General features: G+C 41.2%; 1 protein-coding gene across 10 annotated transcripts in view; it reads right to left on the minus strand.

Annotated features, from left to right (window-relative positions):
- marf1.L (meiosis regulator and mRNA stability factor 1 L homeolog) overlaps positions 1 to 14962 on the minus strand; it is a 56503-nt gene that overhangs the window by 12582 nt on the left and 28959 nt on the right. For all 10 annotated transcript variants that reach the window (XM_041575984.1, XM_018236329.2, XM_041575986.1 and 7 more), the window contains 6 exons: positions 13575 to 13811; positions 12827 to 12946; positions 12224 to 12399; positions 10340 to 10560; positions 1980 to 2122; positions 49 to 182 (listed from right to left, as the gene is read on the minus strand). In XM_041575984.1, the coding sequence (XP_041431918.1) occupies positions 49 to 182; positions 1980 to 2122; positions 10340 to 10560; positions 12224 to 12399; positions 12827 to 12946; positions 13575 to 13811 (1031 nt within the window). The remainder of the gene's footprint in view (positions 1 to 48; positions 183 to 1979; positions 2123 to 10339; positions 10561 to 12223; positions 12400 to 12826; positions 12947 to 13574; positions 13812 to 14962) is intronic.

Here is a 14962-nt window from a genome sequence, read left to right on the forward strand (position 1 = left end):
TGTTAGTGTTAGAAACAAAAACACACAACACTGGTTAGGGCAACATACCTCGCTTTGGAATAGAGATTACACTCTCATTGTCTTGCTGCAAAACACATATTGTGGTATCAGGTATTTCTGATACAATGTCAACCAGATCACATACACCATATTTGCATACATCCCAGTCTCTTGAGAAACACCTGGGAAAAATTATGAAATGTTGATTATCTGCGAAAATGGGCTTGCAGAAGGAAAAGTTTTACTTTTAGAAAAACATCCACATCCATGTAATTGATCATGGCAAACTTGTATAAAAACTTCTTTGCTTTTAATACAATATAGAAACAGGAAATCTTTTACATTTTCATTTGCCCCAATGCCTCAAATTTAAGTTAAAACCTTTTTTCAAGTATTTCTACTTTTCAGTATGGTTTTATTATAAACAAAATCTCTTTGAAATAGGTAATTCTGTAGCCATTATTGGTGATGTAAACTATGCAACTGGATAGGATTGTTTTAAAGCACCAATATGGATTCATGCAGCATATTTAGGGCCAAGTACAAGGTACAGTTTTATTATGATAAAACTAATGTTAGCACTCACAGGATATACATGACCACAATAAAAAGTCAAAAATAAAGAAAAAAAAGTTTGTGGAGCTAACGTTTCAGTTTCCCATTAGGTTTTTATTTAAAAAAATAGCAGAAAATGGACTCTATGGGAGTCTAATGGATTTCAAGGGATTCAATACTATATGTGCAACTACTGCTACAATTTTCTACCCAAAACATGTTATATTGGCATTTCCACATAAAAGTTTAGTATTTTGCCATTGCCTAAAGCAGGGGTGCTTTAGGCAATGGGGATATGGGGAGCTACCAGTAGACCTTTAACTGGTGATCTTTAGATCTCAAGGCACTGTCAACAAACAGCTTGTCTAAATCACCCACAGCAATAAACATTTTCCCATAAATCAGTATTTAAGGAATATTTTCCATGAAACAGAATCCTAAGACCCCACATTACTAAAGTATGGACATTCCTGGACTAAAGGTTTGTACAAAAACATGGAATTCTGGGGATTTTGTTGTCAAAGTGTTTAGTAGCTCTACTGGTGGGTGACAGTACAACTCCAACTTCAATGCCAACAGCTTGGACTCTTAAATAGCACTTGTGGGAGGACGACACATACATCTGAGGTATATGCCATTGCACTACATTACAAATTTATGAACAGGCCACCCACAAGCTGACTGTATAACTGCCCCATTGTTTTGTCAGCAACTGGTGGGGACCAACAATTAACAAGTATATGAATGGTTGGTTGGTTAAAGGAACAGTAACATCAAAAAATAAGTATTTTAAAGTAATGAAAATATAATGCAGTGTTGCCCTGCACTGGTAAAACTGATGTGTTTGCTTCAGAAACACTACTATTGTTTATATATATATATATAAGCTGCTGTATAGCAATGGGGGCAGCCATTCAAAGGAGAAAAGGCTCAGGTTACACATCAGATAGCAGATAAGATGTCTAATGGTGTTATCTGTTATCCATTCGTTAACCTGTGCCATATAGCAGTTTTTCAATTTCCACCATTGCTCCACAGCAGCTCGTTTATATTAACTATAGTAGTGTTTCTTAAGCAAACAGATCAGATTTACCAGTGCTGGGCAACACTACATGATATTTTCATTAGTTTAAAACACTTATATTTTTTGGTGTTACTGTTCCTTTAAGGAAGCCAACAATAAATATACAAATTCTGTTGTCACCCTAAAGAAACAATACCACTACCAACGTACGCAAGACTTTACAAGATTGCACATTTATATTCAATATTCTAAAATTCTGGAGAGGTATAGCTTATATTTTTAAGAGGTGTATAATATTAAAAGGTAAAACATAGAAATTAAAAATGAACATGTGTTTTAAATGTAAAAAGTTATTGGGATCTCTTGCATTGATCCTACAAATTCAAAGGCTCAGACTTACCAGTGGTAAGCGTGTGAGAATTCTCTTGCAATGACTTGCTTGCTGGACTGAGACTTAAGAAGCTTTAGGAGATCTTGAGTAAAGCGTTTTACTTGGGCCCTGTGAGTTAGGGTTAATAAGCGTTTCGAACCCATGCCAAGAATCTAAAATTTAAACAATGACCATTAACAGTGACAATATAAACAATGTTACGTTTTACAACAAGTATATCTGCTAGCATAAATGATTAGAACATTGCAAATAGGTCATAAATGTATACTGGAAATTTAAAAGGAGGTCCCTCTGTTACAAGGAAAACAGAATAATACTCTCTTATATAATTCTACACTAAGTAATGCAAACTTCAAAAGCAAAAGTAGTAACCTCCGCTGTGTACTGGCAAACCGAGCCGGGCCAACCTGGCCAGGCACCTTAGGCAACCTGGCCGGCCACGGCGCCCAAGTGTGTGCTTGTGCGCGAAATTGCGCTCCGGTACGCATGCGAAAAAAATTGCGCTCCAGTGCGCATGCGCAAAACTGCGCTAGAGCGCGCAAAACTACGTGCGCATGCATAGAAGCACATTTACGAATAAACTAGTAGCCGCAGTCGCGGAGACACGGGACCGGACATGGGGTAGGTGACAGAGCCGGTACGTGCCTTTCACCCCCCCCCCCAGCTTTGCACCCTAGGCACGTGCCTACCCCTAGTTCCGGTCCTTCTGGCAAATGCACGAAGTTTGTCAGGTAAAATGAGAGACCTAGAATTAATTGCTAAAAAATATGATAATTGGCATCACTGAGACCTGGTGGGATGAAACATGTGACTGGACTATGGATTTAAATGGTTACACCCTTTTTAGGAGGGACAGAGGGATTAAAAAGGGTGGAGGAGTGTGTTTGTATGTAAAGCCTGAATTTAAGCCATGCGCTAAAGAAATAACCATAGCTGGCGAGGGAGTGGAATCCCTCTGGGTAGAGATTTCGACTGGGCAAAAGGTTACAAAGAGAATGACCATTGGTGTATGCTATAAACCAGCTTGTATAAGTGACGAATATGAAGCCCAGCTACTCTTGCAGATACAAGCGGCTTCACAGCTTCAAAGTTGTTGCTATGGGTGACTTAAATTATTCAGATATTGACTGGGGTAATGGGGTTGCCAAGACAGAAAAAGCTAGTAGGTTTGTAAATATGCTGAATGATAACTTTTTATTCTAGCTTGTTCAAGAGAGATTCTGTTGCAGAAGCAATTCTATAAGGGAGTAACTAAAACTATATTTCAGACGTGCAAACTTTGACAGTATAAGGGCATCTCGGCAACATATCTTGAATAGTAATTAAGGGGCGTGCACATCAGGCTTTACCCCTCACACTACATTTCTATTCAGTTTGTTCCAAAGCTGCTAACGTAATTATTAAAACTATTAGAAAGTAAACCAAGGAACTATTCAACGTGACCAAACGGTCAGCAGCTCGCCAAGGCGGGAAGCCCTGTGTCCCCCTTTTGACTACAGAGAAACAGATTTAACGGTTAGTATCAAAAATCCTGTTTTCTCTGTCGTCTTAGGGGGACACAGGGACCGATGGGGACTTAATGCAGTCCCAACAACAGCAGGGTGAGAGCAAGCTGTATATACATATATTGAATACAATTATTTGATTACCCATTGCAACACCTCCTGTCCGAGGGAGGCCACGGGGGAAGAATATGTGTTGACTTTGTAGAGGACTAGGTAGCCGCCCTACAGATCTGCTCTAAGGAAGCAGAGATGCGCCATGCCCAGGAGGCACCCACCGCTCTAGTGGAGTGAGCCCTGAGGCCATCCGGTGGTAGTCTTCCTTTTGCAGAATAAGCTTGCTTGATTGACGCTCTGATCCATCTTGATAAGGACGACTTTGAAGTTGCCTGGCCCCAACGAGGACCAGATGGAATAACAACAAACCTGAGATTTTCGAAAGGACTTAGAACGTTCAACATACCATCGCAATGCTCTTAGGTTCCGAAAAGAGAGAAGTAACTACAATTTCTTGGTTCACATGGAAGGCAGAAACAACTTTGGGTAGAAATGTCGGCACTGTTCTGAGAACAGCTTTGTCTTTATGAAAGATTAAGTATGGAGGCTCACAATAGAGAGCACAGAGTTCCGAAACTCTCCTGGTAGATGAAATTGCCACCAGAAACACCTTATAGGTAGTCCATGTATCTGAAACTGAACTTAACGGTTCAAACGGTGGATCGAGCAATGCTTCCAGCACTAGACTGAGGTCCCAACCCACAACAGGTGGGCGGAATGGTGTCATGATATGTGCTACTCCTTGCAGGAACGTGCGTATAATGTCTTCATTCGCCAAGCGAGATTGAAACAGAATTGACAAGACCAACACTTGAACATTGAGTGAACTGAGCTTGAGGCCCATTTGTAGGCCTTGTTGAAAATGAAAGTATTTGTGGTAACTGTAATTCAAGGAAAGGGAAACCAGACTCCTTACACCATTTGAAATAGGACTGCCAAACTCGGTGATAGGATCTAGATGATGAGGCTTTTCGAGCCCTTCGCATCGTGGGTATGATCTCTTCATCTAGTCCTCGACTCCTCCAGATGGAAATCTCAACAGCCATCCCGTCAAAGAAAATAGTCCGGGATTGTGGTGTGCTATGGGCCCCTGCTGAAGAAGATCTGGCCTGCCCTCCAGCCGAACTGGCTGCGCGATTAACATTTCCTGCAGATCAGTGAACCAGGTTCTACAAGGCCAGTACAGTGCTACCACAATTACTGTCGATCGAGATTGCTTGATCTTTTTGAGCACTCGCGGTAGCATGGGAAGTGGTGGGAAGACATACGCTAGATTGAAATGTCAGTGCTGGGTCATGGCACCCACCCCCAGTGCCAACGCATCTCTGTAGCGGGCGAAAAATCTGGTTACTTTTTGGTTGTTTCTGGATGTTATTAGATCTATGCTGGGAATGCCCCATTGACACGTGAATTGTTTGAATGCTTCTGGGTGTAGCTCCCATTCTCTGGATCTAGCTGATTCCGACTGAGTAAGTCTGCCTTTGTGTTGGAGACTCCCGGAATGTGTATTGCAGATAACTTTACTGAAAGGATCTCTGCCCAGTGTAGGATTTGTCTGGCTTCCGCCAGTGCTGCCCGACTTCTCGTTCCTCTCTGACTGTTTATGTAGGCTACTGTTGTAGCGTTGTCGCGTTAGATGCGTATTGGTTTTTCTGTGAGCTGTCTTGTCCATTGAACTAGGGCCAGCTTCACTGCTCTTAGTTCGAGGATATTTATCGGTAGTTTGGATTCCTCGGGAGACCATTGACCTTGCGCCGACTGAATGTAGCAAGTTGCCCTCCATCCGTCAATATCACCACCCAGTCTGGGGTTGCCCATGACTGACCCATGGCTAGGTTGTCCAACCTCAGCCACTACCGCAATGCCATCTTTGTTGGTTGCGATAAGGAGAGGAGTCGAGATAACGATCCCCCTTTCCATGAGGTAAGAATGCTGGCTTGAAGCGATCGAAAGTGTATCTACGCGAAAGGTACCGCTTCGATGGCCGAGACCATCGTCCCCAGAACTTGCATTGCCCTGTGCACGGTTATCCATTGGTTGGATAGTAGAGACCGAACTTGATCTCTGATCCTGATCTGTTTGTCTGTGGGTAGGTTTACAGTCTGTGAAATTGTGTCGAATTCTAGACCTAGGAATAAAATTTTATGACTGGGGTGTGGGTTGGACTTCAACCAGTTGATGGTCCATCCGAAGTTCTGTAGCAACTGTACCACCTTCTGTAGATCCTCCTTGGCCCTCATCTCTGATCTGGCCTTCAAGAGAAGATAGTCCAGGTAGGGGTCATTGAAATCCCTTGTAGTCTCAACGTGGCGGCTGTTACAGCCATTAACTTTGTGAACACTCTGGGGGCAGACGAAAGTCCAAACTGAAGTGCCACAAACTGGTAGTGCTTGTTCTTGAATGCAAAGCGAAGATAACGGTGATGAGGAGGCCATATTGGTACATGGAGGTATGCATCCTTGATGTCCAGAGACATCATCAGTTTCATCCCCCGAATTACTGATCAACTAATCGGATGAATTTCACCCTTTAGTACTGGCTTGAGGGCACCGTCCTTCTTTGGGACATTAAACAGATTGGAGTAAAACCTGAGAATCTCCCTGTGTGAGGTACTGGAGTTATTACTCCGGTTCTCTCCATCTTGTCTATACATTGTAGAAAGGCTTGTGCCTTCTGGGGGTTGTGGGGCACTCTGGACACGAGAAACCTCCTGGGCGGAACTGTTGTAAAGTCTAGGTGGTATCCTTCTGTCACAATTTCTTTGACCCATGCATCCGTAGAATGACGGATCCATTCCTCCCAGAATCAAAATAACTTGCCCCCTATCCATTCCAACGATTCTGGAGGGAGTGCCCCGACAGACTGACGTGGGCTTCTCTCCTGAGGGTTTATTGTGAGGTCTATTGTTCTTCCAGGTCGGCAGACTTTTATCAGTGGCCTTGGGTCGAAAATGGGATGTTTGTGGAGAACTGTTTCATCTTGTATATCTGCCGCTTTGGCCACGAAAATGTTCTCCCCTTCTATGTGAGGTGGCCACTCTGCTTTTGGCCTGTGGTAGGAAGGTACTCTTGCCCCCTGTTGCCTGCAAAATGATTTTTTCTAGCTCTTCTCCAAATAGTTGTTGACCCTTAAAAGGCAGCGAAGTTAGTGATTTCTTGGAGCTAAGGTCCGTCGACCAATTTTTGAGCCACAGTGTTCTGCACGCCGCTATGGATAATACTGAAGTGCGTGCCGTAATTTGGGATGTGTCCATAGTGGTATCACAAAGGTAACTAGAAGCCTCCGGTATGGCTTGTGCGGATGATAATTCCTGTCGCGATATCCCATTCTGAATGTCTAACTAGGGACTCTGACCATGCTTGTATAGCTCTGGACACCCATGCTGATGTCAAACAGGGACGCAACGTCGACCCTGCAGAGGTGTAAATTGCTCGTAGAAAGCCCTCTAGCCTTCTATCTGAAGGGTCTTTGAACGCTGCTGCGACGGTGACTGGTAGTGTGATGGACTTTGAAAGTCTAGACACTGGAGCATCTGCCAGTGGGTTAGACCATTTTTCTACGAATTCCTTAGGGAACGGATATGACTTCGAAAATTTCTTAGTTGCTTGAAATTCATGATCGGGGGAATGCCACTCGTCTTGAATCAGACTCTGCAGTTGCTCATGCTCTGGAAAGCAGACTGACAATTTGTGCTGCCACTTGAATAGGGTAGGCATCTCATCTGTCTGTTTGGGCTTCTGTGAAATATTCAGTACCTCAAGCACCCCTTTTATAATGCCGTCTACATTGTGTAAATTATCACGGTCTCTGCCCTCATCCTGATAATTCTCCTCATCCGTAGAAGAAGACCCAGAAGAAGCAATTTCACCCTCAGAGCGAGATGAGTTTTGTTGAGGAGATGACTCGTCAGACCGTGTTGACAAACTGTATGCAGAGACACGGAGCACCACAGGAATGAAGTAGTGTGTTACAATAAAAAATCAAAAAATTTATTAAATCCATTAAAAACGGCACATCATAGTATAAACATTTAAAGAACCATAGGCTTAACGCGTTTCATGGCTATCCAGCCACTTTCTCAAAAGCACATCAGATCAATCCACACTACGGTTTAAATTACAAGCAAACCCCACCCCTAAAAACATTCAACCCTCAGGGCACCAATGCACAGTGTTTTAACCCCCAGTATGCTATGAAATAATAACTATATAGCAGTACTTAACATTGAGGGGATAAGATAGAAAGGAAAAACAGTGATAAGCCCAACATCATAACACGACAAAACAAGGAATGCAAGACATAACTATCATAAAATAAAACTCAAAAATAGCATGGTAATTCCCATTCCCGATTCATGCCCCCAAATTCCTTCTATGGTCTTCAAATGATAAATCCAATATACCTCCCTAGCTAAAAGTCGCTTATTAACATCACCTTTCCTAATATCAACACGTGGTTTATCAATCACCTGAAATTGAAAATGTACTGTATCAGTATGTGTCAATTTAACATGTTTAGCTAGGACAGATTTCTCATCCCCTCTTTCTACAGCTGAAAGGTGTTCCAAGATCCTAACACCAATAGGACGTGTGGTTTGGCCAACATATTGGGCCCCACACTCGCATGTAGCCAAGTATACTACCCCTTTCGACAAGCAATTGAAGTATTGTGAAATCTTATACTTTCTTTCCGTATACGTGCTAGTAAACCCCTTAGAGATTTTAATTACATTACAGGCTTTGCATCTCCTTCGCCCACATTTATATGTCCCCTTATATTTGAGCCAGGTCTTATTCTGTGTATCACTGACCGATCGACACAAGCTTTTGGAAATCCAAGAGGCTATGTTCCTACCTTTATGGAAAGCAAAAGAGCGAGTTTCATCTATAATCCCACCTAGAAGAGGATCCTGCAATAAAACTGACCAATGTTTCTGTATAATACATCTGGTTGGAATACGTGGTACAAAACCTTATCTTCGAATCAGTCTGTTTCACTCTTCTATTTTGTTCTAAATTGTGCAGAACTATAGGTTCCATGCAGGATGTTGCCACTTTGCTAAGTGATTTGTCTAAATTGGGAAACTGGGCAGCAAACTGGAAAAGGAGATTCAATGTTGATAAATGCAAGGTTATGCACTTTGGCAAAAATAATATAAATGCAAGTTATACACTAAAAAGTTTAATTAGGCTTCTGTTGCAGTATGTTTACTATACAAAATACAGCATTTCTAGCATTATTCTATTTTAGACTTTAGTTTCCCTTTAAAAACCCCTTTAAAGGACAAGGAAAGTATTTTCTTTATATCCCCCATAATTTGAAAGTCCAGCCCTGATCGCTAAGTTCATTTATGCCAAATTTGTTCCGTTGACCGGTTACGCATCGTTGTAGAAAAGTGTATGTAATCCTATTCTGCGCCAACATTTTCTTTTTGCTTGCGTAATCAATATGGCGCCGGTTGGTCTATTGCGCATGCGGCAAAACCATTACGCGCGTCACGTACAGAGCACTGTTCATGATCAGCAGTAGCTTTAAAACAAAGCTGATCGTAGCTCATAATGGGCAATCCTACAAAGTGTCACCATAGCAGTGTTGCGTGCATACAAGTGGGAGGGCAATTGAAGGAAGATTGTGGACAGATTGCACATCCTCTAGCTATGAAAGCATGCTCACGAGTGCAGTTTAATGCGCATGTGCTGCCTTGGATCGCTTGAAGTGCGCAGAATCCACTTTCTGTGTGAAGAACGGATGAATGATGGGAGTTTCCTTCAATGTACTGTGCGGTTATATCCTGAAGCGGCCAGCAGATGTCACAAAAGGCAGTACACAGAGGATTGGAAGCGATGGCTGAACCCACAAACGGTATGCCTAAAGCTGAAGCAGCAATTATGTTTACACTTTCCTTGTCCTTTAATGAGGCTACAAAACTGTACTTTCTAGGTAATAAAGTTAGAGAATGAAAGGCTTTAGAGAGAAATATATTTAGAGCAAATTGCAGGTTTAATCAGTGGATTTATACTTTACAATTCAGGTTCTTCAGCCAAAATTGATTAGAGCAGGGCAACATCAATGTCTGCTGCACTTCCATTTGCTCAACCCTGGTCACCTATAGCATATGCACATTAGAGTACAGACTCCCTTATCTGCACGTGAAGAAAGCGTCTAAACTTCCAACCAAAGTCACTAAGCAGACATACCAATGAAACTTGCTTCCTTGCAAAGAGGGGATTGCCACCAAAAAAATATTCTGCATGTTTTATATGTACCCTAAGCCTTTAGATTGCATGCTCTTGCAAGTAGAGCCCTCTGATCCTATGTTTACTCTACAACCTTGGTTAAATTATTGTAAATCGTTGCGTAACATGCTGGCACTATATAAATAAAGGACGATGGGGATATGCTTTCCCCTGTATTGCAGCCAGGAAGGCAGTTTTAAATAGCATTTCAGATTTGGATGCCTTATACATTCAGGTGATCAGAGATTGATTTTTTTGTTGAGAAAGGTAATAAAAGTATAGTGGTGTTAGTCTTAAGAAAAGGGCAAAATGAGCAGATTCTCAGCAAGCATTTCTAAAAATACCGGTGGTGAAAATGCTATGTGTGCCTTGCATATAAATCAAATTACACCACAGCCATATTAATTTAGGCAGATAATGGCATCAAGAAAAACCTTTACAGAGAACAACTTCTGTTACCCTATTATAAAAAAACCCAAAAAACAAAGTAGTCCCATATGGAAGACTTTTTAGCTGCCCATACTCTTACCTGGGTAGTACAGTCAACAATTTAATTTTATTTGGCACTACTCACCTGCAGAACATGAGGCACAGCCTCCAGCAGCTCCAAAAGCTTGGAGTATCCATAATCAGACACACGGCACTGCTTTGCAAAGTGATGGTGATATGTTGGGATAAATTTAGCGACTTGCATAATACATGATGGTTGATTCTTCAACAAATCAATCACTTCTCTGCTGAATTGAATCAACTGTGGGTTACCGACAGGGCTCTTGGACCTTAATAACCAAGGATCTAGGAAGAGACAAGTGTTCTACATTTATAAGCAGTGACGTTACTTACACCTTTCAGCTCAAAGAGTAAAACATCTTAACTTTTGCAGTGACCAAAGCCACATCCAAAATTTGGCAGGTTATGAAAAGTATGAACACATTTCTAGGAGTTTTAGTGCAATGTTTTAGGTGTTATTTCAGTTTTGCAAATGAAGGTGAAGTGCCCAAGGGGCTGTTCACCTTCCAAACACTTTTTTCAGTTCAGTTGTTTTCAGATTGTTCCCCAGAAATTAAAACGGTTTTAAATTACTTTCCATTTTTTATTTACCGTTTTTCTAAAATCTATGTTTAAAGTTTAAATCTGGTGTTTCAGTCTGGCAGCTCAGTAATTCAGGTGGAGATTCTGAACGGTTACAATTTTGCAACATTTCTAACAGCTGCCTTTAATGAAACCCAGGGATTCTCCTCAGCAGGGATAAAGATAAGAAATGTATTGACTAAATGTATCGGTTCAGAAGAGTTTACAGCAGCATCCAATTCTGGTGTGCCGCGTTAATTGTCGCTGGCCTCGGCGGACCAGTACAAGACTGGCCGCAGCCTGATTCTGGCCCGTGGCCCGGCAGTTAGGGACCCCTGGATTACAGGGTCGGCGACCCCCCTTCCCAGGGCTGCTTTAGAAGGTTAGAAATGACACTTAAAACTTAAATATTAGAAATAGTCACGCATAATAGAAAGTAACTGGAAAAAGTTTTTATTTCTGGTGAACTATTTGAAACCAACTGAATTGAAAAAAAATAAAAAAAAATTAAAAGTGTTGGAAGGTGAAAAACCCCTTTTAGCTGCAAGTCTCATATCTTACAGCATATGCTAGAGACCTCTAGTGACCAGAGGTATTTACATTTGTGTCTCAAAGCAGGTGCTGAGTATTCTGGGCTCTCTGCAAAAAAGCCTCTAATTTAAAACCTCTTATTTAATTAAGTATCCGAAACATTGATCTGCAGCATGGATGCCAGAAAAAGAGAAAGAGTAAATTGGGAGGTTTCACTAAGAAACTAGGACTGCGGGCTGAGCTGTCAAAATCGGGTCTGTCCTGGGAAAAACCGGACAGTTGGGAGGTATGTACTATGCATGGGCTGAGGAGCCAAGAAACAGCACAGTCTGCAGTCTGGCCCCTAGGACCAGCACCACAATAAAATAGATTTGTGCTCATACATGAGCATTTTGCATTGCTCTTTTTGTTCAGGATAAAAACACCAAGTCAATTGGAAATGCAGGAAGTCAGAGCAGCAGAAGAACTTAGGATGGTCTTTTCAAACAGACCCACTGACCTGCAAAACATGTTGAGACTGTCTGGCAGAATGATAGAAGTCAGGCAAACTGGCCAATTAAATCTGATTATGTAAGACAGCCCAAGAGCACAGCTGAGGGAATATGCCTTTTAGTCCCTCAACAAGAATTTAAATATAATACTGCAGCATTATTTGTGTAAAAAAGAATTTCATTAAACAAGGAAAAAAGTATCAACCATGGAAAACCATATGCTTGGCTTTACATGTGAAATATGGAGCACCCCCCAAATATCTGCCAGAGACGTTATGGCCACATCATAGCACAGCATGTATTTTCAGCGTACGGGATTTCACCATCAGATATGTACGCAAAAGACATATTACAACTGTACCCACCAGAATTTGGAGGGGGTGGCTTGTTGTGTATCCACTTGACAACCTTTATTCCATTTTGAGCAGTTGCAATGTTAACCCCAGGAATACAAGTTATCAGGTGCTCTAAAGGGACTCCTCCTTGTCCTTCCTGCACTTCTTCTAATGCACTGAACTCTGCAGCATAGCAGTCAGGGAAACTGTAAAAAGAGAAAATACAGCTATGCATTGAAGTCCTAAGAACCAAAAGGCTCAATTAAAATTTTACAAGAACAACTTTGCTAAAGATTTATGCAGGGAAAAAATAAATAAATAAATAAAAGACTTTAGTGGCTAGAGGACAGTAAAAGCTTTTGGGAACTAGCACTCATAGCTGTTGGCCCTAGAAAGAAAAGCAGGGAGTTGTGACCATTGAAGCATACTTCTGTGATAGAGCCCCCAACTTTTCAAATAAGGATTGTGGAGAAAGTTTGCATCTTTCACCCCAGATGTCAAGACAGGACTTACATTACACTGAGCTGATGATGCACACCCCATTATAAATCAAACCTTTAAAACATTTACACATTAAAGAACCAAATAACAAAAGTACAAATGAAGCTAAACTAGGAAATCTTTAGAATGTACCTCAACAATGGAACCGTTCCCTCGTGAGTCTGCAAGAGACTATGAACTTGGGGAGCAAAAGTCTTCAGAGAGACTATCACAAAAGGAATTATGTAGGAGTCCGGATCAAAATCATGACCACTGAAAAAAAAACCATGCACATTAGATTATTACATACTCAAAGGCAATGAACTATTTTCTTTAATTGAAAGAATTACAGGATTCCTTTTAACAGTTGCTGCAGCTCCAATACGGTTTTACAGTAGAAGGTAGTTATGCACAAATTAGTGAATTTGCGACAATAATGTTAAAGGGATCATCAGTTAATAATGCTTCTCTAGCAAACACCTGCATTGAAACCAGTTTTTCAAAAGAGCCAACATACTTAATATTTAATTTTGAAATGCGACTAGATATATTCTTAGTTTCCAAGGTGCCCTCACTGTCCCACCCAACAGCCTATCAACAGATCAATGGAAAGCTCATCACCTAGTGGAAGATATGAGAACAGCACTCAATAGTAAAAATAAAAGTTTGGCTAACACAAGTTGCAAAGTTACAACTCCTCCATTCTCTGGAACAGCTTATCTGAAAGCAGTTCCATTGAGAAGTGCTGCTGCTTTCTATAAGCACACAATTAGGCACAATGACCAGAGATGGCCGCCTACAAACCAATATTATAAAAAAAAAAAAAATTGTTTCAAGAACAATTTTAAATGGCAGAATGCATTCCTTGCAATGTACGTGGTGCAAATTACTATGCACTTACCTGAATTTCTTATTAAAGCAGTGCTGTCTACATATAGGCTCATGATATTCAAGATCTTCAAATACAACAGGACTGCAGTTTGCAGAGGAGCCATCATGTGAATGAGATGATCCCAATGGACTTTGTCTTGCTTGAACACTGGGCAGCAGACAAACTAGTCGCCCATTTCCTTGGTCACGTATAGTAACCGTGTCGGTTAATCTGTATAAATCTGACACAATTAGCTTGTGTCCAAACCTAAAGGATAAGTTAAAAAGAATGATTAACAAATTCTATATTTTAAGATCAAAACAGAGTAAACCCCCCCCCCCCATCTATGGAAAAATATGTGGCTGCAAAAACTTTTCAAAGCAAGTTTTATAGAAAGTACTGGCAGAGGTGCTCTTAGGGGCATATTTATCAAAATGTGAATTTAAGGTTTAACAAACCCCACGTTCTATTCATTTCTATGGACTTTTTAGAACTGTATTTATCAAATGGTGAGTTCTAACATTCAACAATTCATAAATAAAATCCTAAGGAAATCCATAGGAATGAACTGAACGTGGGTGAATTTTTATTTCTTAAAGAGGACCTGTCACCTTGAGACATAAGTAATATACATCTTTTCCCTCCTTGGTTTAACCCTTTAGTCAGCTGTATTTGTCTATATCTGAAACCGATTAGAAAATATCCTACATATAAAAAGTGCTTCATAGGCGCTGCCATGTTGAAACAGGACCCCTTTGTTTTCTGTGTGTGGATTGTGCCAAACCTCATGTATGCTTAGTCAGAGTATACTCTGTGATAGACTGGCTCTGTACAACTCATGTCACACCAGGACTTGATATTCTATTAGGATTGTTTGAAACATTGTTCTATTCAGATTGTGTGTGCTTTTACTAAAAGTCTCAAACTATGAAATTACCGAACCGCTAAAAGCTACTAAGGATGTGCAGTTCTTGGTGCTCATTCATAAACACTGGGCAAATCTGCACCTGGACAATAACCAATTAAATGTTTGCTTTCAAAGTTCAACCTGCAGCTGCCTGTAAAAAGCCAGTCACCGATTGGTTGCTATGGGCTACTGCCCAGGTTCACATTTGCTTGTCAAGAGTAGACTAATTGTTTATATGAAGAGCAGAAAGCAGCAGCATTGTGGTTAAACTTTAGCTGCTACTTCTGCTAATACCGGCAAACGGAGCTCCTTATCTGACATATGACACTCCCTCCCTTCTTCCTCCTCTGTGCTGATAAACCTTACCGATGTTGTGCTTCCCAGTTCTATCTGTGCTTAGAGCAGAAAGCAGCAGGACTATAGTTAAACTTTAGCTGCTACTTCTGCTCTGTAATGCCGGCAACCGGAGCTCCTTATCTGACACCCCCTCCCTTCTCCTCTGTTCTGATAA

Source organism: Xenopus laevis, chromosome 9_10L (genome assembly GCF_017654675.1).
Source record: "Xenopus laevis strain J_2021 chromosome 9_10L, Xenopus_laevis_v10.1, whole genome shotgun sequence".
Lineage (NCBI taxonomy): Eukaryota > Metazoa > Chordata > Amphibia > Anura > Pipidae > Xenopus > Xenopus laevis.